Genomic DNA, 25,048 nt, shown 5'->3' on the forward strand with positions numbered 1-25,048 from the left:
CCGGGCTTTTCTTTTTAGGGAGGTTTTGTATAGTTGATGCTATTTCTGAACTTGATATGGGTCTGTTCAACATTTCCACTTGATTCTGGTTAAGTCTTGGAAGGTGGCGTGCTTCCAAGTATCGGTCTATTTCCTTCAGATTTTCATATTTCTGAGAATAAAGTTTCTTGTAATATTCATTAAGGATTTTTTGGATTTCTGATGAGTCTGTGGTTATTTTGTCTTTGTTGTTTCTGATTGATGATATTAGAGATTTTACTCTTTTTTTCCTGATTAGGTTGGCCAGAGGTTTATCTATTTTATTGACCTTTTCAAAAAACCAGCTTTTTGATTTATTGATCTGTTGTATTATTCTTTTGTTTTCAATTTCATTTAATTCTGCTCTAATTTTGGTTATTTCTTTTCTTCTACTGGGTTTGGGGTTGGAATGTTCTTCCTTTTCCAGTTGCGTGAGATGTCCCATTAAGTTGTTAACTTCCTCTCTTTCCGTTCTCTTGAGGAAGGCTTGCAGTGCTATAAATTTCCCTCTTAGAACTGCCTTTGCAGTGTCCCAGAGGTTCTGATAGCTTGTGTCTTCATTGTCATTTTGTTCCAAAAAATTGGTGATTTCTTTCTTAATCTCATCTCTGACCCAGCTATCATTCAGCATAAGGTTATTTAACTTCCATGTTTTTGTATGGGTATGCAGATTCCTGTTGTTACTCAATTCAAGTTTTATTCCATGATGGTCCGAGAAGATGCATGGAATAATTTCTATTCCTTTAAATTGACTGAGGTTAGACTTGTGACCTAAAATGTGATCAATTTTGGAGTAAGTTCCGTGGGCTGATGAGAAGTATGTGTATTCAGTTTTGTTGGGATGAAATGTTCTGTAGATGTCTGCTAAATCTGAATACTGGATGGTTAGGTTTAAATCTAAGATTTCTTTGCTCAGCTTCTTTCTGGAGGATCGATCCAACACTGCCAAGGGAGTGTTGAAATCTCCAACGATTATGGAGCTGGAGGAAATCAAGTTACTCATGTCTGTTAGAGTTTCTCTTATAAATTGAGGTGCATTCTGGTTGGGTGCATAGATATTAATAATTGAGATCTCGTCATATTGAGTATTACCCTTAACAAATATGAAGTGACCATTCTTGTCCTTCCTTACTTTTGATGGTTTAAAGCCTACTGTATCTGCAAATAAAATTGCAACACCTGCTTTTTTCTGATTACCATTTGCCTGAAATATGGATGACCATCCTTTCACCCTGAGTCTGTATTTGTCTTTTAAGTTGAGATGTGACTCTTGTATGCAACAAATATCTGGCTTAAGTTTTTGTATCCAGTCAGCTAACCTATGCCTCTTTAGAGGACAGTTTAAGCCATTCACATTGATGGAAAGTAAGGATAAGTCTGGTGGAATTTTGGGTATCGAGTTTTTCAAAGGTCCAGTGGACATTTTTAATCCTTTCGCCAGTGTGGAAGTTGGAGTTTGATCCGAAGTTTCTGAGTGAGTTTACTTTTGTGGTATAGGATTGGGTTGGTCATTGTGGAGGATAGGTCTGAGAACATCCTGAAGAGCTGGTTTACTTATGGCAAATTTTTTCAACATATGAATGTCATTGAAGTATTTAATTTCTCCATCATAGATGAAACTCAGTTTAGCTGGATACAAGATCCTGGGTTGAAAGTTTTTTTGCTTTAGGAGATTAAAAGTTGATGACCAGCCTCTTCTTGCTTGAAAAGTTTCAGCAGAGAGATCTGCAGTTATTCTAATATTCTTACCTTTGTACGTTATAGTTTTCTTTCGCCGGGCTGCTTTGAGAATCTTCTCTTTCATGTTAACTTTAGTGAAGCTAATTATGATATGTCTGGGAGATGGCTTTTTGGGGTTGAATCGTGCTGGGGTTCTGAAGCTGTCTGCTATCTGGATTTCAGATTCTCTAGGCATGTCTGGAAAATTTTCTTTCATAATTTCATGTAGAAGGGCCTCTGTGCCCTTGGCTGCCACGTCATCAGCCTCCGAAATTCCTATAACCCTTATGTTATTTTTTTTCGAATTATCTGAGAGCTCTCTGAGTGAGTGATCCGTTTTTGCTCTCCATTTCTCTTCCTCTTTGAGAGATTGGGAGCGTTCGAAGACTTTATCTTCAATGTCAGAAATCCTTTCTTCTGCTTGCTCCATTCTGTTACTGAGGGATTCTACTGTATTTTTCATATCTTTGAGGGCTGTAAGTTCTTGTTTCAGTGTGTCTAAGTCTTTGGTGGTTTTGTCTTTAAATTCGTTAAATTCTTGAGACAGTTTTTGAATTTCTCCTCGAATTCCTAATTCCATTTTATTAATCTTGTCTGCAAACCAAATTCTGAATTCGACTTCTGACATCTCAGCCAGTTGTTTATGAATGGGATCTTCAATCACATCTGCCGTATCTTTTCTTGGGGGGGTTGATCTATTCTGGTTATTCATGTTACCAGAGTTTTTCCGCTGATTCCGCCCCATGGTTTACTCCCTTTGGTTTTTCCCCTGGGGTTTTATCGAGGGCCCGTACAGTGTTGTGGCCTGAGAAACTGGGGCCCTGTCTGGTGTGGTGGAGCAAAGTGGTTCTGTCTTGTTTTCAGCTGGTTTCTGTTCAATCCTATTGCAACTTCTACTCTGGCTTGAAGTCTCAGCTTTTGTTTGCGTCCTTGTGATCACAACTTGCCTCAGCGGTGTTGATGTGCGTTCTTCAGCCTTCTCTCTTGGTGAGGCTCAAGTCCACCAGGATACTTACTAAATTCCTGTCCCTTAACTCTCCTTCTGGACGGGAGCCTTTGTTGAAAGCTGGCTTCAGTCCGCCATCTTGTCTCCCCTCCCCGCAATTCTAGATTTTCTAGTGTATGCCTCTGGTCTGCCACCAATACCAAATTGTTTCATTTATACTTTATAGTAATCTTCTATGCCTCAACTCCCACCTATCTGCCCTACCTTTTCAGGGTTTTTTTCAGGGAAGCTAAACACTTTGCAGCCACATCATGCTCTCATAATCCTTAGGATTCCATTGTCAGCTCTTCCAGGCAAAGGATTAAGAAATGAGTAAGGGAAACCCTACAGCTTTATTGTGATACTCCAGTACCTTTTAAAGGTTCTTCTAGAAGAAAGGAACAGTTTTTTCACTTTAATTTGTAAATGGATTTCTTTTCAAGTACATATTTATCTTCATTCCTTTGTACAACACTCTGAAGAAGTCTGACAGCCTTTAAGATCACCACATTATACCCAGTAATTGCCATAAAAACTGACAATGAGAAATTAATTTGATAACAAAACTTTGGCTTTAAGGATAGTAAACCCACTTACAAAAATAACTCCTTTTGGTGAGGATCTTCCAAATTGAATTGATTTTTTCTTATAAGTTCAAAAAATTCTCCTCGCCTCCTTGAAAAAAAAAAAAAGGTGGTTATGTTAAGTCCTTAGACTCTTATCCTTTTGGTCTATGACTCAGGGAGCACATCTTTATTAAAAAAAAAAAAAAAAAAAAAAAACCTAATGATTTTTTTCCCATCTTAGAACCCAATATAAAAATCATCATTTAAAACTGCTTTTAGAAAGGCAGTTTAATTATGCAAATGCATACTCACAACACAAATACTACTGTAATGCATGCTGTTATTTTAGAATCAGTAACTCCAAAGGTCTACATTAATAGCCTTTGCCATGAAAAATCATATAAAAAGAAATAAGAGTTACTTGTTTGGCTTTTGGCACCCTAAGTTTGGAGCACAGTATTAAGGAATTGTGAACCAGTCAGAGACTGTGGAACAGGGAAAGGAGAAAATGCAAATCACCTATGCAATCTCTGGACAGTCTAGGGCGGCGTGATCCTGAGACAGCTATTTGATTTGTATATGGCTTCACAGCCACAGCAGTAGATAAACATCAGAAATAACTACATATTCTATAATTTTTATGAATAGCAGTAAGCTAAAGGAATAGAACTTTCTGGTTACCTTTAAGAAACTACTTCGTAGTTGAATAAACAGATTTGCCAGGGTATTTATCCTTTAAAATTTATCAATATTAATGTTATAAATTAGATACTATGCAAATTCTTTCTTTCTTTTCTTTTTCTTTTGAGACAGAGTCTTACTCTGTCCCCTAGGCAGAGTGCCGTGACGTCATAGCTCACAGCAACCTCAAATTCCTAGGCTCAGGTGATCCTCCTGGCTCAGCCTCCTACCTAGCTGAAACTACAGGCACCCACCACAACACTCAGCCACTTTTTAGAGACAGGGTGTCCCTCTTGCTCAGGCTAGTCTCCACTCCTGAGCTCAAGAGATCTACATGCCTCAGCCTCCCAGAGTGCTGGGATTACAGGCATGAGCCACCACACATAGCCTGTGCAAATTCTTTCAAGATCTATTTCTCATGGTATTTTTTAAAACTTACTTAATATACAGGGCTAGGTCTGTAGCTAAAATAGCTTGCTTGATTATCTTCAAAGTGGTCTTATATTCTTCAATGGAGAGGCCACTGAGAATCTGATTGCCCTTCATAAAAAAAAAAAGAAAACCATTTTCAGCATTCTACCTGGGGAAACTGCTGACAAGAACAAAATCTGAAAACATAGTCATATACATTTGAAACAAATGCCCAGTATTCTGACCTCATGACTATGGGTTACTGAAATATCATGAAATAATGTTTTCTCTCTTTACTCCCACCCTACTACCGTCATGTAATAAAAACCAGCTTCGTAATGTTATCCTGGCCTACAGATGAGCATTTTTCCAACCCTTACACTCCCTAGAACTTAGTCCAGATCTAAAATCTAATGGGTACTTAGCTTTCCCTTTGGGAGGATTAATTGCTATAATCTTACAGCAGGCAAAACTTTGAAAAATCAAAGCCATCTTAATGGATGTAAAGAAGGGACTGGTGAAATATTTAAACATTTGATTATTAAAAAGTCACTTCTTTATGGCTTTTAGAACAAACTTAGTAACACTTCTGGTACAAATTTAAATAATTTTAACTTCATCAACTAAGATAACAGTGGGTGTTATTAAGGAATAGCTTTAATGTAGATGGGCAGAGGGTACAAGCCAAAGGAAAGCTTACTGGCTGGTAGTAAAAGCAAGCCTGAGGTGGAGTATCTATAAGGAATATTTAAAAGGTGGTGAATCCATGTACAAATCATTGAAAGTTTTCACTACATAACCATTTTTTATTTCTTGTCTGTAATTTAAACTCAGTGGCTCTCTAATCTTGAACTAAGAAAAACACACAGGTTTGGTGTTCAGAATATACTCAAAACAATGTCTGTAAATAAAGTCAGATGTGCTTACTCAATCTCAGGGCCAAGAAAAAAATGCAGGGGCTTAGGAATGAGATCTAGAGGCAGAAGATTTGTTATTTGTGCTAGGCTAAGACACAGTGGTTAGAGGATAACCAGCTACTGAAATTGTGGCATGGATCTAATTAATGCCAACAATCTGTAATTACAACCATAAATATGATTGAAAAATATTAAATCATTTTAGAATCTAGGCCAAATGGAAAACTATACAGAAAATACCTTCTGATTCTTTTATTTACTACAAGATAAAATGGTTTCAAGTAGGAAATAAAGTATCTTCTGGTGCTTTAGTTTTATTTTTCATCCCCAAAGCAGAGGCTGTAATTTATTATATAATTGTGCTTACAAAGATAGACTATACAGATAGGTCTTATAATATGAGTGAGCCAATATATACAGGCAGATTCCTTATATGTTAAGCAATAATATATTAGAGTAACAGAGGTAATTATAATAGGATACTGTCAAATATGCTTTTAATAAAAGGTTAGCATATTTTCTTTCTTTGGAAATGATTTTGTAATAGGATATTAAAGTGAAAGTTTTAAAGGGAGCACACAGATAGCAAATTCCAAGAAAAGTACAGATGTTTTTACTATACCATGACACATAGGTCATTATGAAAGTTTCGAGATAGACTGTGTTATGGTCCATCATTTTACTTCAAGGAAACACGGTCGACAGCATCCTTTCTGATTTAGTCGTGCAAGTTTCAGCTTGCTCTGCTCACAGGCATTGGTGAGGGCTTCACTTGTTTCTGTCCATGTAGATTTTATGTTTCTTGATTTCTGTATATCTCAAAACTTTTGTAATGACCCACAACACATTCCTGAAAAAAATCTCAGTTCTAAAAACTGTACACTAAAAGTAACATGGTTTGTGGGGAAAATGGTATTAGGGCAGAACACTCAAAACTTAAGCATCTTTGTAACTAGAATAGAAACCAAACCAAGACTTGCAACCTCTGGAGGTAACTTGGACAGCCTAGTCTGGCAGGCCTGGGGCTTCCTCCGAGGATATTAAAGATGCCCAAAAACAATCATGGGGGAGTGCTGGTTGGTGGGATCGTGAGATAGTGAGGATGGGACAGGATTACTGGGACGCCAGGGCTGCTAGAATGCGAGCACAGATGGGAGAGCAAGCTGCCAGGAGCCTGAGGCAGTCAGGCACGAGAGACAGCCTCAGGGGCGAATACCCGCTTTTAATATTCTTTTTTTTAATCTGAAACAGACTCTCACTCTGTCGCCCTGGTAAAGTGTTGTAGCATCAAGCTCACAGTACCTCTAAGACTTGGGCATGAGTAATCCTCATGCTCAGCCCTCCCTAGTAACTGGGACTATAGGTGCCCACCACCAAGCCCAGCTAGTTTTTCTATTTTTAGTATAGACAGGGTCTCGCTCTTGATCGGGCTGGTCTCAAACTCCTGAGCTCAAGCAATCTACTCACCTCAGCCTCCCAGAGTGCTAGATAATAAGAGTGAGCCACTGCACCCAGCCTCATTTTTGAATGGAAAGGAGCCAAGCAGAGGGCTTTTTCCTTAGCTAAAGGCCAAAATTCAACTTGCACAATTCTGGCACTTACTCCAGAACATTTGTGTATGAAATGATAACAAGCTCTGCAATATACTGGCATCATTCCTCTACTTACCAATCACACATGCAGACTGGAGCTAGACCACATGCAGACTTTATGAGGAGGTTTCCTCCATAGGTTGTATAACTCTTAACCTTTCCCTCACACTCAGGTGTTCACGGAGCAGTGAATATGTGCTGTCCTTCACCTCAAAAGGGGAGAAGGCATGAAGTCCTGTGCATGTCTCCTGTAGGTGGAGGGGGAGCTAGAGTACCCTTGTCGTGGAGATATTCCATGTAATGGACTCTGATTCCTGTCTGGAAAGGACAAAGGCAGGGCTTGGGCTGGCTCGCTACTCTGTGGCTACGTGGGGCATCTCCACGATGAGGGTACTTTGCAGGGATCACAAAGATCCTCATGAGAAAAGAACTCAGGTATCACCATACTATTTTCCATGGAAGTTGTACTAGTTTGCAGTCCCACCAGCAGTGTATAAATGTTCCTTTCTCTTCACATCCACACCAGCATCTCTTGTTTTGGGCTTTTTGATAAACACCATTCTCACTGGAATTAGGTCATATCTCCTTATGGTTTTGATTTGCATTTCCCTGATGATCAGAGATTTTGAGCATTTTTCATGTTTATTGGCCATTAGTCTATCTTTTTTTTGAAAAGCTTAAAGCAGAGAGAGGGAAGGAGGGAGAGGGGTGGGGCCTTGGTGTGTGCCACACCTTCTGGGGGCAAGACATGATTGCAAGAGGGACTTTACCTAACAAATGCAATCAGTGTAACCTGGCTTATTGTACCCTCAATGAATCCCCAACAATAAAAAAAAAAGAAAAACTTCTGTTGATGTCTTTTGACCACTTTTTTTATGGCAGTAAAATTCAATGGAAACCAAACAGGTGGGGACAGGGGAAGGGGGAGAAAAAGACAAGTAAATCCACACCTTCTGGGTACAATGCACCAAAGCACACTGTCTTGGTGATGGGCACGTTCATAATTTCGACTCAAACTGCGCAAAAGCAATTCATGTAACCAAAATGTTTATACCCCTGTAATATTCTGACATTTAGATTAGAAAAGAAAAGAACTCAGATTAAACACCTAACAGCCACAAAGAGTGAAATGCTTTATAATAATACCAATCTGTTAAGAATGTCCTGGCCTTTCTTCTTACCTTTTCTCCCTTTCCATTCTCCAAGTCTGAAGGGGTGAGAAACGACATGGGGATTTGGGAGTGAGGAAGGAGTTAGAAGAAACACAAGGTACAGGATGAGAGAAGCCAACCGCTGCAGTAAAGGGAGAGTGTGAAACTTTAAATCATATTCAGAATTTGGACTCTTACCTATGACTAGACGTTTCTGAATTGAGAACGACGTACTATTATTGGGACCTAAAGTAACTACAGGGCTTTTACTTACAAAAGAGTGGCCAGAAAAATGGGAATTTCTGAGTTTTATCCAAGGCCTCAGTGAAGAACTAGCTCCATTCGGCAAATGTCTGATGATAAAACTACTTTAAGATTCTGTTATCATCATTGTGCTTCTTCAGTCTACTAGTTACAACTTTCATTTTTTTCTTGTTCTAAAGACACTATATAGATACAACAGATAATGGGAATGATGAACAAATCAAAAAAAAGAAAAGTACCAATAATTTCACTAGACGAACAAAACCACTGCTGGCATTCTAGTCTATATTACTTTAACCCTACTTACCTCAATGTAAGTATGTTTAATACAGTCTAGCATATGCTTTCTTGCATTGATACATTTAACAAAAGCTGTTAAATAGCTTTATTTCTTAATAAAACAGTTAGTGATTAGGAGTTTCAGTAAAAAGAGGAAATCGTATTGTCATGTGAAAGAAAGCCCTCAAGCTATATAAACTACATCATTTGATTAAAAAAAAAAAAAGCAGAATTAACTGAGAGCCACCAAAGTCATTTTTGTTTCTTTCTAATTTAGAGTAGCCACATAGAATTGAATAACCAGATTTCCCTCATCAGGCAACATTCAGACAGCTTGGGTTGTCTGGAGAAGTGAGGCTGTGAGGATCTCAAATGTTCTGGCTTTGCCTTCCTTACCCAAAAAGGAATAAAGTACGTTCAAGAATGTAGGATGCTGGGAATAAATCCAAAACCTAAAAATAAAACTGAATTTATAAAGCTCACTTGAAAAGATTCCACAACAGTAGATTAGGTACTTACAGGACTATTAAGAATCATCAGGCACTGGTCAAAATGATGGTGTTCCATGATAGAATGGCAGTAGAGTTGAGCGAGTGGGTGCTCACTTCTGAAAATATATTTTGTTAAAGAAAGAGAAAGTCAGTTTCCACTCTGTCCGTTTATCAGTTCGTTCTTATTATTGGCTAACTAAAAAAGAGGCTACTTCACAAAATTAATCAAACCAACAATTTTCTCTGCTTTTACTGAGAAAAAAGTGAGTTAATCTCTGGGAAATAGTTACCAAGAGTTAAACTTCTTTCAAATACCATTGGAGCTGCTACCAGCTTGAAGAATGAACAATTTCATTATTTTTAATATTGATGAAAACAGTAGAAGTAAGGAATAAGGACTTATATCTCTAAACATGGAAAAAAACCCTCTAAAATAGTTGTACTAATAACACTTTTCAATTTCAAAAGTGCGATTGACTTAAAATTGGAAACAAATTCTCATGCTAGCTTTTCCTCTGAAATAATGCTCAGGTTGAAGGTCAGCTTGTTCCTTTGTGCCTGCAAATACAAAAAGGACCAAATGAGATGGAAGGAAGGGGCCCATGGTCAGAGCACATGCTCCCTAGGAAGGAAGCAGGGAAGGGAGGAAAGAGGAGGGAGTTAGAGAGTTCCCCATGTGGGATCCAGGCTATTTCAATAGGATATCCTGCTAGCTCACCAAACTGAACTTGGCAAAGCAGTAGAGACCCTTTGGCTATATGAAGGGGGGAGAGCATATTCTACTCAGTTCATTATATCTGTGGGACAGTCACAAATCAAGTTCTAAAGCATGACAGGCACAGCCCTCCACCTCAAATTTCCCATGACCCTTTTCTTCTTTATAAGAAAACGTTTCTGTTTTCTGAAAGCCTCTGTTCCTAAAATGTATAGGAAAGAGGTTTATGAATTGCAAAGCACAATATGCAAGTGTTAGATAATATAACACTAATATCTGAATCATTATTTTACTTTGCATTACATTTGTTGTGGAAAGAGAAGCTACTCAAGACTGAAGAAATGCAATGTAAGGAAAAAATGGGTTAAGTGAGAGAAGGTTGGGAGAAAACTAAAATAGTACAGTGAAAACCAAGGTAAGAAAATGGGTGATCTCACCTATTCCTATTGCTTAAACTATCACCTGTTCTGCTGACCTGTTGCCATGATTGCTGCTTAACCTTTTCCAAATTAATTCTTGCCTGTCTTCTTTGTTCCCTCCACATTTAGTGAGTTGTCCTATTGGGTCAGATACTGTGTTCATCACTGGAAAACGGGAAGACAATGAATGAAGTAACATGAGCAGATTTCTGAGTAAGGATCAATGTTCTGGATACATGACTGGGTATGTATGGAGATCATTGGGAGCTAGTTAGGAGAGCCCTGGGAAACTTCGAGGAACCTATATAAGAGAAAGCCTGGATCACAGTGGGAGCAGCCTAAAGGAAGAGAAGTGAAGTTATCTGAGAGCTATTTAAGAGGTGAATTAGATACAGGCTGGTAATGAATCCTGACTGGGAGTGGGATGAGGGAGATGAGGGAATGAGGAAGATAAAGGGAAAAGTATGAATGTAGTTTCTGCCTGCTAAACAACAATGATAATTGCCTTGGGATGCTGTTCGCATTTATAGATAAGGGAAAAAGGGAGACAATGATTATAGCTGGGGGATGAAGGAGGGGCAGATGACTGAAATATGCCCAAGTGGATATAAGTGTCTGAACTCAGGTCTGGGTTGGAGTTATACATTTGGAATGCATCAATAACCCCAGCCATGGGAGTAGACCAGATGGCCCAGGGCGGAGGCCTATGGCCTGTGATGAGAATAGAGGCCTGAGATTAAACAGGACCCATGACCTCCCCTTTGAATCTCGCATTGTGTTCCGTATTCTCTATTCTGGCAACACGATTTTCGCACCATTCAGACTAGATATGCTAAAGTCAAACTCACTGTATTACTGCCACCTTCCTCATTCCCTTCACATAAAAAGAAAAGGGTCTACCGTATCACTTATTTTCATATCATACATAACAGTATTAGTTTAATATCAACTTCATTCTACCAGGTGTTCACTGTTTATATATCTATCACCCATTAGACTGTAAACCTCTTGAATTTGGTCACAGCTGTTGCCCCTAAGGACAACAGTTAACATGAACTGAGAGCCTATATCACATCAGGCACTGTGCTATATAATTTATTATATTTAATTTCTGCAATAATCCTGTTTAGAGTATTTCTATCCACCACATCAAAATCCCTACTCCCTCCTCTCACTTTAGTCTCATGCATACTTTTAACAGACGTCATGCAGGCACCATATTAAAAGGTGCCTTGCCAGCTCGGCACCTGTAGCACAGTGGTTACGGTGTCAGTCACATACACCGAAGTTGGTGGGTTCAAACCCAGCCTGGGCCTGCTAAACAACAATGACAATTGCAACAAAAAATAGTGGGGCATTGTGGCAGGTGTCTGTAGTTCCAGCTACTTGGGAGGCTAAGGTAAGAGAATCGCTTAAGCCCAAGAGTTTGAGGTTGCTGTGAGCAGTGATGATACAGCACTCTACTGAGGGTGATATAGTGGGATCCTGTCTCAAATAATAAAAAAAAAAAGGTGCCTTCCCTTGGCCCAACCCAAACACCTCTCACTTCTGCCCTGAAGCTCTCTGAGCCCACAGCTGGAACTCTCTGTACTTACAGCTGTTCAACCTGGAGTGTGGAGGAGTGAAGGCCTGTGGGGCTGCCTTTGACCAATAGGGTATAGGGGCTTATGAATAACTGCCTCTTTTCTTGCTTATGAACAGTCTTGGTCTCATTTCATAAGACTCACAAGCACCTCTTGGGACTGAGCAGTCACTTGCACGTGTAGACATCTGGATAATTCATTCTTCTACTGGCTTTCCCTTCTTCCCTGTTTCATTCCTAGTCCCGAAAAGCCGTATTCCCAAATAAGCTATCTGCATGGCAACTTTTGCCTGCCTGAGACTGTGCCTCTAAGGTAACCCAGGCTGAGCCCTCTCTAAATTTGGTGCTTTTATATTTATATTTTAGAAAACTAAAGATTCAGAGAGATCATCTAATGTGCTCAAGGTCGACACAAATGGTAGAGCTGGGAACCAAATATGTCCCCTCCACTGCTCACACTGTCTCATGACACATGGTATTTTCAAGGCACACAGTATCCACTCACTGACCTACTTAGGGCTGGGCGAGGAAAGGCAATTAGGTGGATAGAACACAAACAAGTTAGAACTTCAAATGCACATTACATTTTTAGATGATGCAGAAAGGACTGTTTCACATTAGAGAAAATTCTTGGCGTGCAGAGTTTGATGAATGAAAATTGTGTTTGCATTTATTTACATTCTAAAAATATAGATTTATGAATCAATAAAGGAGTGACAAATGCTCCAAATTTCCTGTTTACAGAAATATCCACGGAAACCAATGCACTGTACATCTGCTGCACTTCACTCTTTCCAACAGCAGGCTATGCTGCTTGCTTTATTTGAGGTTGCATCAGAAGGCTGCATTTAAACTACCACTGATGCAGAATTTTATCCTCCCGCTGATGTCAGTGAGCATTAATGGACTGGCAGGCTCTGCTACGTTTTCTTCTGTTTTGCACAATTGTTGGTCCATCTCTGAGAGTGGTAATAGGATGCCCATGTGGAAATCCAGCCAATATTCTACAAATAAAAAGCCTTAGAAATCTATAGAAAATCAAAGTCCTCTGAGAAAACAATCCTGCCAGCTAGTCCTCCTCTTTTCACCAATGGTAACGATTTCCTGACTCCGGCTTCTTGTCCATACATATTACTCTGGGCTCAAATTTCTCACGACTGCTTTCTAACCCACGTCAACCGCATTTAGTTCTTTCCTTTATCTTTTCTCTCCAAATCATCCTATTTTCTTCTTCTACCCATCACAGGTTATTTTTCCTCCCACTCTCTATAGTCATATTCAATGGCATAAGTTTCCAAGATTCATTTGACCTTTTGACCTTACAGTTCTTTTACCTCCTTATTTACTGCTGGTTTTTTCTTTTCACATCAAAAGTAGGCACAGGCTCACTTCTTTGCTCCACAGCCACTAGGTGCTATCAGGCACAGTATTTTTACCACTCCCTTTATCCATCACAGGACAAAGTGAGGTCTTGAACTCCTACCTGTCACTAAGAGCATCCCCCGTGAAAACAGCCAAAACCTGTAGAGCATGTAATATACGCCAGATACCGTGCCCAGCACTTTACATTCATTTATGTTTCTTTAATCTGTATGAAAACTTTATGAGATAGGTACCTTCCACAGAGGGCCAGAGACAGCAAGGTTAAATGACTTGTCAGAGGTCACATGGGGAGAGGAGGAGTCCAGATTCAAACCCCGGCATCTGAACTGCATCTGCCCTGCCCACCATAGCCATCACAGCCTTACACCACGTGGTGATGTGAGGACCAACTGAACTAGTAATACATATATGAAGTGCTGCGCATGCCACATGATCGGGGCTATCTTGAGTGCAAGCTTCTATTATTATTACTATTTGCTGCTGACAGTAAGACTAACTCCACCTGCGCTTTATCCATGTTCAGGTCTCCAGTCTCTCAGGACCTTCAGCCTCACCAGTGATTATCTCATCCCTGGATAGAGCAGACTCCACCCAGTCCACGTTTCACAAACTGTGATTCTGTGCTGTATGGAGTGCCCTTGTGAGTCTCTCAGATCCCGCTGACCCTCTGTTGCCACCATGCCAGTCTGTGACACCAGCTCATTCCTGTTTTCAGAGCAGAAAAGACCACGGTGCAAAGTGTCTTCCAGGACAAGTATGCACTCTGATTGTAGCTACCAAGTAAAGAGTGGTAAAAATACTGTGCCTAGTCGTCCCTAGTGGCTGTGGAGCAAAGGGAGCCTGTGCCTACCTTTGATGTGAAAAGAAAAAACCAGCAGTAAATCAGGAGGCAAAAGAACTGTAAGGTCAAAAGGTCAAATGAATCTTGGAAACTTATGCCACTGAATATGACTAGAGAGAATGGGAGGAAAAATGACCTGTGATGGGTAGAAGAAGAAAACAGTGATGATTTGGGGAGAAAAGATAAAGGAAAGAACTTAAAAGAAGAACTGTACGCAGAACTTTCCAGCTCTTCCATTTTTATCAGTGACATTATCATTGTTCCAGCTTCTTGGACCAGAAATCATAAATTATTTCTTTCCTTCACGCATATAACTAGCTGTTCAATAATAAACCAGTTTTTACCCTCTGTCTCCTCTCTCTAGCTAACCTGTGATTTTCAGCTTATACCGCTTGCTGTAGCAGCTTTCTCGTGGAGCTCAAGGGTACAAATTCCTGCCCAGTCATCTTGTAGCTTGCTTTCAGACTTCCTTCCCAGATGGTATCGTTGTTCTGTACTCTAAGAATGTCTTTTTCCCCACTACATCAAATCTAAAATGCACTGCTTAGTTTTACAGCCCTAACCTCAAAAGGGTCTTAAAATTTCTACTTGTTCATCCTCTTACTTTTCACCCCTACTCAGTGTGAACCTTCTGACTCTAGTAAGGTAGGTCATCATTTCTGTTCCAAGAAATACCCGCCCCATGGCACTCCTAGAATATCTTTATCCTTTCTCAACTCCAAATCCTACCCCTTAAGATCCAGTTTGAGCCTCAATTCCTGCATTAACAGGGCAGACGCTCTATACCAACCTAGACTAAGCTCCTTTTCCATTCAACATTTACAGTCCATGCTGTTAAACAACTCGGGAGTCACTGGATATTTTCTTGCAGTGATCACCATTATTTCATAAGACAATGACAGTTCCTTCATGGCAGGAATTGCATTTTACACTTCTATAGCCCTCTGTCCCCAAAGAAATGTACCTATAATAGTCTCCTTATATTGACTGCAGGTCTAATACTCCTGGGTTCTCTATGTAACTCAAATGTTACAGTTACGACTTCTCTAGCAGATGTCTGCTCTTCAGCCAATTTATTCCTATGACAGCCTATTTTTTTAAAAATAGTAGTTCATTATCTACCTCAGATCATGTATTTCTTTATTCACCCAAGTGGGAAAAATAAGCATGAGCAGTGAACTCTTCCCCCCAAATATTCTACTGGCCTATCTGCAGTATTCCCCCACAATGGTAGTTTTCCTAATCAAGGAAGGAATCAAGCAATCAAATAATGAATCAAGGGACAGGTTCCTATTCAAGGAATATCTTACTTAAAAAGAATTTTCTGAAAAGCTGTTCAAGAATGAATGAGAGGATTTGAGTTTCTAACGTTGGTACCTCGTGAGCACTTTTTCTTTTTGATATATTTGATTTCTGTGCCTTCTTTATTGTTTCCAGTTTCTTTATTTATTAGTTGGAAAGTCTGATGAGGTCTGGACACAGTGTATCTTTTTAGAAGACATTACTTTACATGGGAATGTTTATGATACTCTTATTCCCACGAGTCCCCTGGCTAAGAAAATCCTACTTTAAGTATCACTTATTTACCAATAAGGAAAGAAATAAAGTGTCTATCCCTGGAACATTCTTCGTTTCTTTTATTCAAACCACAAGGATGAAGGAAGAAATAAAAATCTCTGAAACGTCTTTTTTTAAAACGTTTTTACTCAGCTGACGCCTACTGTGTGGCGTGTGTGAATGCAGGATTCTGTAGTCTATGACTTTTTCCCAGGGTGTATTTTCCCCTCTTGAAGAGAAGATGACGTTTCTCCAGATGTTTTTTGGGGGCTAATGATTTTTAAATAAACAAAGGAAAAAATAGCTGAGTGCTTTTATTCCCCACTCTAAAGCAGGACAATATAGCATAGCAGAGCAATCCACACACTGATCATCCACCCACTGACAATCCGTTCGGTGTACACATGCTGGCTGTGGGCATTAGGTTGTGCTGACGATGGAAGGCCACCCTATGTGGCTTGACTCTACCCTTTGAATCTTTTCATGTTGACATTTCCTTTTATAATTACTCTCCATATCTATGTGAGGTTTAGGATTGAAATCACGTGACAAAGCATGGTGACAAAGGACATGTTACCCAGCCAGTTCTCCAAAACTTTAGATTTTCAAGAAGGAATGGGCAGATTCTGACATAGGCAAGAGCTTGCTGTCTTTTCCCATCAGAGGTCAGCAGAGGATGTGGTTGTTACATCACTATAATTCTTTTTACATGAAGTTTTCCATTTATTTAGATAAAGAGAATGTGATTAGAGAGCATTCTGAAATTCCCTCTAGATATCAGACATCTGGAATTTCCTTAAGAGATCTATCCATTAATTGAATCACTTGCATACTCCAAAAATGCTCATTAGTAAGAGACATTGCCATTAAAATGTAGGCTTTTCAGCCAAATTGCTGAAAGAAAATAAAAATGAAGCAGTGCCTCAAAAATTTGATGCCAAGTGCTAATACCCTCATCATCTCATTTGTCACAACAAATGCCACTTAAGCATGGCCCTTAAAGGACCCTGAAACTCTTTTCCTAAGGATTAGGACCTTCCTCTCAAAATCAGCTGACAAGCAGACCTCTGACGACAATACATCTCTAGCATCTGCTGATGAGATTTAACGTTTAAATATGTGCCACGCATTCTACTTGGTACTGATGTGTGCTGCCTCTTAAGGCTAACATCACCCTTGTAGACAGGTATGCTATTATCTCTATTTTACAGATTAGGAAATAAGGCAAAAGAAATTACTCCCTTGTCCACAGCCAAACAGGGACTGTGTGGCTGAGCTAGGATTTGAATCCAAATTTGACCACGGCGTTGCCAACACTGTGCGATACTGTCCATTAAGATCAAAAGCTGTACTTCCTAAGTACTCAGGGCTGACCTAATTAGCACCTTTTAAATATTATCTTTTCCACTGCAGGGTAAAATTCTACCTTTTCTGAACTGACTTCATAGTGTTCTACAGAAACGCTTAAGTTGCGTGTACATAAACTAAAGTGAAGCTCCTGATAATTGCCTAATGCAATAAGATTCTCAACATAAATTCTTGAACTTTAGGGCTGAAATATTATCAGCACAAGATTGAACGTACATTATACCTTCCATTTCTCTTACCAGAGTATGTTATAGACCAGGATCAATTGAAATTTTGTAGCGTCAAATTTTGTTGTGGCTTTAACTTTAATAAATACAGCCCTACAATGTAAGGGAAACATTTTGTTGTTTTGCTGGGACATGGTCTTACCGCTGTATGTAAGAGTTATTCACTCCACGGTGATCCAAATCGTGGCTTAACGCAGCAATCAGCAATGCAAGGATCTCCAGGTCTGTCAGCTTGTTCTGCAGGACAGGGACATTGGAGGAAAGAAAGACAAAGATACAATTTAGTAAAAAGGGCATTCTACTACTTCTTTTCAGTTACCTTTTTTCCCTCAGTGATTTACATAGGTACATACGTCATAAAGGATTCACCCTAGAATGCTATTTTCTGGGAAATTGGCTATACTTTGTCATTCAGAATGGGATTACTACAAATATCACTTATCAACAGATAAAGTTAAAATGCCTGAAAAATTAATAATCTGTCCACCTACAGTAAATATCACTAATTCTTAATTATCTTTATTATGTTAAATAATCATAAATGTTAAACAATTTTTTTTTCTCTTTTAGTTCTCTGCAGATTGTGCTTTATTTTCTGCTCAGTTGCTGTATCTTCAAGGAATGTAGACAATCTGAATGTCAAGTAAAACAACAAAAAAAAAGATGATTCAGAATGAAAATTTGGCTTTAAAATGTTGCATAATATATTCCAGAATCAAACTTAGGTAATTTTTTAGAATCTGCCATTTGTATTACCTTCAATACTGTTTCCTCTCATTAGTAAAAAACATGAGTTAAAATGATCAGCTCTATTCTGTTGGACCTTTCAACACTCTAAGTAGGTTTCACAACAAACATAAAAATCATCACTTTGTTATTCCTTACAAAAACGAAGGGTAGGCTGGGTGTGGTGGCTCACGCCTGTAATCCTACCACTCTAGAAGACTGAGGCGAGTGGACTGCTCATGAGTTCAAGACCAGCCTGAGCAAGAGCAAGACCGTGTCTCTAAAAATAGCTGGGTGTTGTGGCAAGTGCCTGTAGTCCCAGCTATTCAGGAGGGTGAGGCAAGAGGATTGCTTGAGCCCAAGATCTGAGGTTGTTGTGAGCTCTGACACCACGGCACTCAACTGAGGGTAAAAATTGAGACTGTAAAAAACACAAAAAGCAAACGAAAAAAGCATGGACAGTCTCATTGGTGATATTCCTAATGATCCTTCCATATCCCTATTTCTTAGTACAGTTTGAGCATCCTTAATCTGGAAATCTGAAATTCAAAATGCTTCAAAATCTAAAACTTTTTGAGCCACAATATGACACTCAAAGGAAATGCTTATTGGATGGAGTATTTTGGGTTCTCAAAGTACAGGTGCTCGACCAGTAAGGATAATGCAAACACTGCAAAATCCAACAGAATCCAAAGTCCAAACCCTTCCCGTCCCAAGAATTTTGAATAAGGGATACTCAACCTGTTAAGGCGCCCGATGCCGACACTCATCACGCAGTTTTATCCGGTAAAGCGAATGATTAGAGGTCTTGGGGCCGAAATGATCTCAACCTATTCTCAAACTTTAAATGGGTAAGAAGCCCGGCTCGCTGGCGTGGAGCCAGGTGTGGAATGTGAGTGCCTAGTGGGCCACTTTTGGTTAGCAGAACTGGCGCTGCGGGATGAACCGAACGCCGGGTTAAGGGATACTCAACCTATAAATGTTCGCTAGTGCAGAAAAAACTACTATGCTATTACACATAGTTTCTTAGATAAAAATCACCGCTTTTAGACCTAGACAGTTAAAGTGTGCATCCTATGAAAATAGAGACAGACAATGACATTTTTAGAATTTTAAAAAGAAAAAAGCAGGGAAGTGCTGAATGTAAAACAGTTATAGGATGGAGCCTAGAATCACTTACCTAGAACAACTAGTTGATTCCCACTGAAGTTAGAATCTAAGGACAGAGATATGGATAAAATTTGGCCTGAAAAGGAACAAATTACTTGAACGTTTTCTGCGCTGACCTTCCTTTTAAATGGTCTTTGGTTAATGAAGATGAAACCAAAAGTCTTTCTACAAAATAGTACTTAAAATTCAATGAGTGCTCCAGAGAAAATGTAGGAGACAACCCCGGACTTATCTGTGAAGCCAAATTCAGGACTTGGGTGTGGAGCCAGTTGAACGTGAACATGAAAAATGTGATACCTTTTCTTACTTTCTCTTAATACTGTAATGTTTTCCTCTGAAAGAAGTATTTATTTGCCCAAAGACTATTTGGGTATGCCACTAAGTTATTTTAAAGGTTTTTAAATATGTCATATACATTATATATGAAAGAAAATTAGCAATTTATTATTTTGCCATGTTAGTCTTCTTTAATTAACAAAATATAATTTACATGTAAGTGGCAATAAATATTATTTTCCATCATTAGTGCACGTTAAAGAAAAACTTGAAAGAACATCCTGTAAATTATGCTACTAAGCAATAAGACGTCTTAAATATTTGAATGGCTCTAAAAAGTACCTGAATTTTGCCTGCTTTAAGAGCAGCAAACATGCACTGCGCTGTATTAAAGGCGTGTCTCCAATTATGATAGGCAACATTTTTCCGATAATTCTTCTTCACACTTAAAATCCATCTGCAAAGAACCTTTAGGAAAAAAAAGCATAAGTGATAACAGTAACTGCTAACATTTCTCACACATTTACATTTATTATGTTCTGGGTACTGTACAAAATACAACATCCACGTGTCATCAACTAGGAGAATCCAAAGCGTTAGTAGGTATGAATTCACCTTTAGAGAGCCATGAAAGCGGCCAACTCTCAAGTTCTTCCTGGGCTTTCATGTTGCACATCTGAGAAGGATTTAGTCTAAGGCCCTGAGTATGGACTAGGAACAAAGCATACGGCACATGTCCAAGGACGCATTAGAGCTGTAAGTCCTAAGACCATCATTAGATCTTTGTCCTTTCAAACTATGCTTATATATTCAGGCAGAGTTACTATTTGGTTACCAAGAAGTAATTAAAAAAAATATATATATATATGCAAAAAATGTATTTATGCAAAATAAAATAACACCCTGGGATCCATATGGAAAAAAGTACTTTAAAGAAAGGAAGAAAAGGGCGGCGCCTGTGGCTCAGTTGGTAAGGTGCCGGCCCCATATACCAAGGGTGGTGGGTTCAAACCCGGCCCCGGCCAAACTGCAACCAAAAAATAGCCGGGCGTTGTGGCGGGCGCCTGTAGTCCCAGCTACTCGGGAGGCTGAGGCAAGAGAATTGCTTAAGCCCAGGAGTTGGAGGTTGCTGTGAGCTGTGTGAGACCAAGCTGTGTGAGACCACGGCACTCTACCGAGGGCCATAAAGTGAGACTGTCTCTACAAAAAAAAAAAAAAAAAGAAAGGAAGAAAAAAGGATACACTGTTCAGCAAGTCTCACAGTTGCATGTAATTCGACTTCTAAGCAGTGTATTAAATAAAGTCTCCAGGGACTCATGGGCCCCAAACATGGCAAGTCTGTGTTTGTGTTAGTATCAGAGCCTGCCTCTCTTCAAATCTGAATGATTTACTAGACTTTCGGGGATTTGTAAAAATATGTGCTTCTCCTTGCATATTATCACTAGGGATGCTTCAAGCACGAAAAGCATTGCTCTGGGGGATGGAAAAAGTACCAAGGAAAAGAATGTTGCTTTGATAATATTCAACATCACATGAGTGAGTACAGACCCAAACCAAGGTTTCTTCATTGCTGGTACAAACTACTTAGAAAGGATTTGATGGGAAATCAGTGCTTTCATATCCTCCCTTTTCAGGGTTTTTTTGTTCTTATTCTGTGGTTCACAGGGAATTCTGATCACAAAGATCCCCGCTGTCTCTTCTAACCCCTTCACCATCCTGAGTTGCCGTATTTCAAGCAGAGCACTATTGTGTGCCTAAAAGTGACATGTGTTTGGCCCAAATACATTTCAGTTTCTTTTATGATGACCTTTCTGAATAAAGATCTGTCGGGAGGATGGAGGATCAATCTTACTAGGAGAATTTTAAGTAAGAGCTATAACCTTTCTTTGATAAGTGGTATGTTTAAAAGCTATACAATGACATATTGTAGAAAATTATAGATGATTAATTTAAGCAGCAAGATGAATAAGAAAACTCAGCAATTTTTAATCGATGGTTATACTTTTTACTAATCATAAATTTATAGATGTAATTAAGTATGAACATAACACAGTGCACCATACCATGTGAGGCCCTGGTGAGACACAGTTCCTGATGAACTACTCGATGATATTTCCATTAAGATGGACTAACAGATTTGGAAAACCAGACAGACATAGTAATTAGTAACCAGTTTTAAGTAAAGTTTTAGATTCTGTATATTCTCAACAGCATACAAGAAAAGTAAGGTCATAATCTGGTCAGCTCTCTGTGTATCTGCCTAGCAAATTTTGTAATACAGTGTTTCGTACAGGACTACTGAGTAGGGTATCTGCAGTTTGGATGACTCTTGGAAGCCTGTTCTGCACACTGACTCAGTCTCCAACAATTATGGAAGGCTTCCTAAGTCCTGAGCAGTATACTCAAAAATGCCTTGGGAGAAAGAATTATACAGCTCAGTTCCTTCCTCCAAGAAACTTAATCAGTGCTGAAAATAACAAAGGAAAAAATAAACAAATAAACAAACATAAACTTGAGAGCACCTATGGATAAACCACCAAACAGCAAACCAAGTGCCATGAAGCCAGTCCTCTCTCACAGATTCTCCAATCAGGCTCCGAGGAAGAGAAAAGTATGTTGTGGCACTAAGAGGGGCAGCTGTAACTCAGGGGAGGAAGGACATATAAAAGATAAAAGGTGAAACTAAGCACAGCACATGTAAATTGGTTTGAGTAGGGCCAAAGTTGGCTGAAGAGATTAACAAGAGGCAGTGGTTGTGATTGTTATGGGAGAGTCACCTGGGGTTTGGAAGCCAAGTGGAGGCACGAAGATATATCTTCCAATATGAAATACTTGTTGTCTGGGCAGCTTCAAGATGCTGACTTCCTCTCTAGCAATAACATTTTAATTTTATCATCCCCAAATTATACTGACAATAGTATCCAAAATAAATAAAAGAGGCACTAAGAAGGAAGGAAGGCCAACCAGAATGACTGCAGGGCTTGAGGTGATGCTGCTCAGAATTAGAACAGTGTTTACTCAGAGAGGGACGGATGGTGAATCAGACGTGGAGAAGAAATATTTTCCTAATAGATAAAAACCCAAGAAAGGCTGCTACAGAAACTCTAAATGACTATCTTCATTGCTGAACCCTCAAATGGTACAATATGTAAAAGCCAAATAAGAAATAACTTATAAGCATTTCATTAAAAGATACAACATTCCTCTGTTCTGGCCAAGCCCTTTCAACAGATCATTACCGGTTTCTAGTATGGGAGCTCTCAACGAGTGCAAGAGAGCTGAGACGAGACCTGGGTTTATAGGGTCCTGTAACTGGCATAAGGCAGAACTAGAATCACATTCAGAACTTCTGGTTTTAAATGAAATCATCATACCATGAATTTAAACAGCTTTTAAAAATGAGCCCTGGCAGGGTGTGGTGGGACACACCTGTAATCCCAGCACTTTGGGAGGCTGAGGTAGGAGGATCACTTGAGGCCAGGAGTTTGAGAGCAGCCTAGGCAACACAGTAAGATAACATCTCTATGGAAAAAAGAAAAAAACCAGATGTGGTGGGGCACACCTGCAGTCCCAGCTAACTGCTAGGCTGAGACAGGAGGATTGATTGCTCCCAGGAATTGGAAATTACAGGGAGCTATGATAGGCCCACCGCACTCAGCCTAGGCAACAGAGTGAGACTCTGTCTCTAAAAAGGAGCAAATGAGCCCTATTACTTACAATAAAGAAATGTGACATGTGACATAACCATAGTCAAATCTGTCCTAAGAATGAGATAACTGATGTGCACTCAGTATCTCTGTGTTAAACAGAATGGTATTTACATACATATACACAGATGCATGTGTAATTTTCACAGGACGCCTATGGGGGAAGCAGCACTATTACCCCTGATTAACAGATGAGAAAACCGAGCCTGAGAGTAATTGCCCACAGGACTGGGAGCGAGTCCCTGCCAGAGCTCCTCTACGACTCAAAACCCATGACATCTCTTCACCATGCTGTTGCAATTTTCACTGTATGAATTAAAGAAGTGCTAAATAGTGAAGACTTTTTAGGTATTTAAATTCCCATACAGGAATTCTGTACAAGGAAACATTCAACTGACCTGAAAAAGTAACTTTAAGGGTGTGATTACTGAAATTTTTTTTTTTTTTTTTCCCGTTTCTGGCCGGGGCTGGGTTCAAACCCGCCACCTCTGGCATGTGGGGGCAGTGCCCTACTCCTTTGAGCCACAGGTGCTGCCCCATGATTACTGAATTTTTAAAAATAGTCCTTTCTGTCCTTCCCCTTTCTTTGAAGCTGTATATTTCATACAGCCATTATAAACAAAGTGGGATTCCCTGATATATCCAAACGGATATCAGGAGGTGCTAATTAAAGTTCTGTTATTTTCTGAGATGAATAAGGTAACCAACAGGGGTTAAAATCAATTTTCATCTTCACCCCCCTGGGTGACCCCATTCCAGCTGAGAGGTTGGCCCCCTATCAAGCCCCTTCATTCCCTCCGTCATTTTCAAAAGCATTCCCTCTGCTCTGGTCCCTCCCTGGACGCTGTCATCCTAACTTCTGCAATCAGATCATGCTACTTGCCCGCCTAAATTCCTCGGGGACTCACCACTGTTTTCAGGATAAAATCCAACTCGCCGATGGCGTGAGGGTTCTACGTGATCTGCCCGGACCCTCCTCTACAGTGCCCTCTCTTGCCACACTCACCCCTCACCAGCGCTCCCGGCTTCCCAGCCCCAGTCCCTCTGGCTGCCCTGCCTCTGCACATCCCTTGCTTCTAGGAACAGTCCTTCCTTATTCTTCAGCCTGGTGCTTGATGCATGGTAGGAACCCAATAAATGTCTTTTTAATAGTTGATGAGGAAAGCACTGGATGACAGATTAATCCCCGAAATGTAAAAATCTCTATTCCACACTGCACGCTGGCATTAAACACCAGTTCTCCCTCCCTCACTATCTCCCTCTCTCTCTTTTCCTAAGGATATAACTGCAATCCTACCTCGTGTTTCATCTGGAAGTTCTGCACGAGGCGGAGGTCGGTAAACATCCGAATTGTACACAGCGCTGTTTCCAGATCAGACAGCTCGAAGTCGCTGAAGCAGAAGTCAGTAATTTTAAGGGTCTGGGCAGATGGCACCACAGCAGCCTTAGGTAAGGGGAGGAGAAAATGAAATAAAGCTGTTAAGTAAAGCAGCAGCGAATCATAATTTTTTCTTGCCTTGCTATATAAAAATAGCATGTTGTGTTTATTTTTTCTTTTTAATGTAATACACTAGAAATCTTCTAGTACAGTAGCACGTCTCCCACCATCCCACCCTTTTGTTTAATAAGCTGAGCCTCATGAGGGTATGTATCACACCTACCGGTATGATTCCAGGGAGGTGAGGTAGAGCCCCCCACCCCCCAGACGGTATCTAGAACAACGAGCAGCCCTGAAAATTCCAGAGATCTGGCTCTGTCACACTGCCTCAGTTTTATTCATTCCATAGATATTTATTGAGCAATTAACTATTTTGGAACCATCCCAGTGCCATGGACTATAACTGTATGAGGCAGGTGCTCTCACTCATTTTATAGGTACAGGAACTTGAGCGCAGAGAGGTTGGTATCTTGTCCATTGTAGCCCAGCTAGCTGAGGAAGAGAGAAAGGCCTCCAATCCAGGCAGGCTACCTGCTCTCACACTTGCAGGACTTGTTTTCCCCAC

At 39.8% G+C, this 25,048-nt stretch overlaps 1 protein-coding gene across 3 annotated transcripts in view; it reads right to left on the bottom strand.

Annotated features, from left to right (window-relative positions):
- The window catches only part of PDE5A (phosphodiesterase 5A), a 139,741-nt gene that overhangs the window by 12,969 nt on the left and 101,724 nt on the right, over positions 1-25,048 (bottom strand). For all 3 annotated transcript variants that reach the window (XM_053573011.1, XM_053573154.1, XM_053573088.1), the window contains 6 exons: positions 24,343-24,489; positions 19,681-19,806; positions 17,309-17,403; positions 9,103-9,190; positions 4,409-4,509; positions 3,320-3,397 (listed from right to left, as the gene is read on the bottom strand). In XM_053573011.1, the coding sequence (XP_053428986.1) occupies positions 3,320-3,397; positions 4,409-4,509; positions 9,103-9,190; positions 17,309-17,403; positions 19,681-19,806; positions 24,343-24,489 (635 nt within the window). The remainder of the gene's footprint in view (positions 1-3,319; positions 3,398-4,408; positions 4,510-9,102; positions 9,191-17,308; positions 17,404-19,680; positions 19,807-24,342; positions 24,490-25,048) is intronic.

Source organism: Nycticebus coucang, chromosome 1 (genome assembly GCF_027406575.1).
Source record: "Nycticebus coucang isolate mNycCou1 chromosome 1, mNycCou1.pri, whole genome shotgun sequence".
In the NCBI taxonomy this organism is placed as follows: Eukaryota; Metazoa; Chordata; class Mammalia; order Primates; family Lorisidae; genus Nycticebus; species Nycticebus coucang.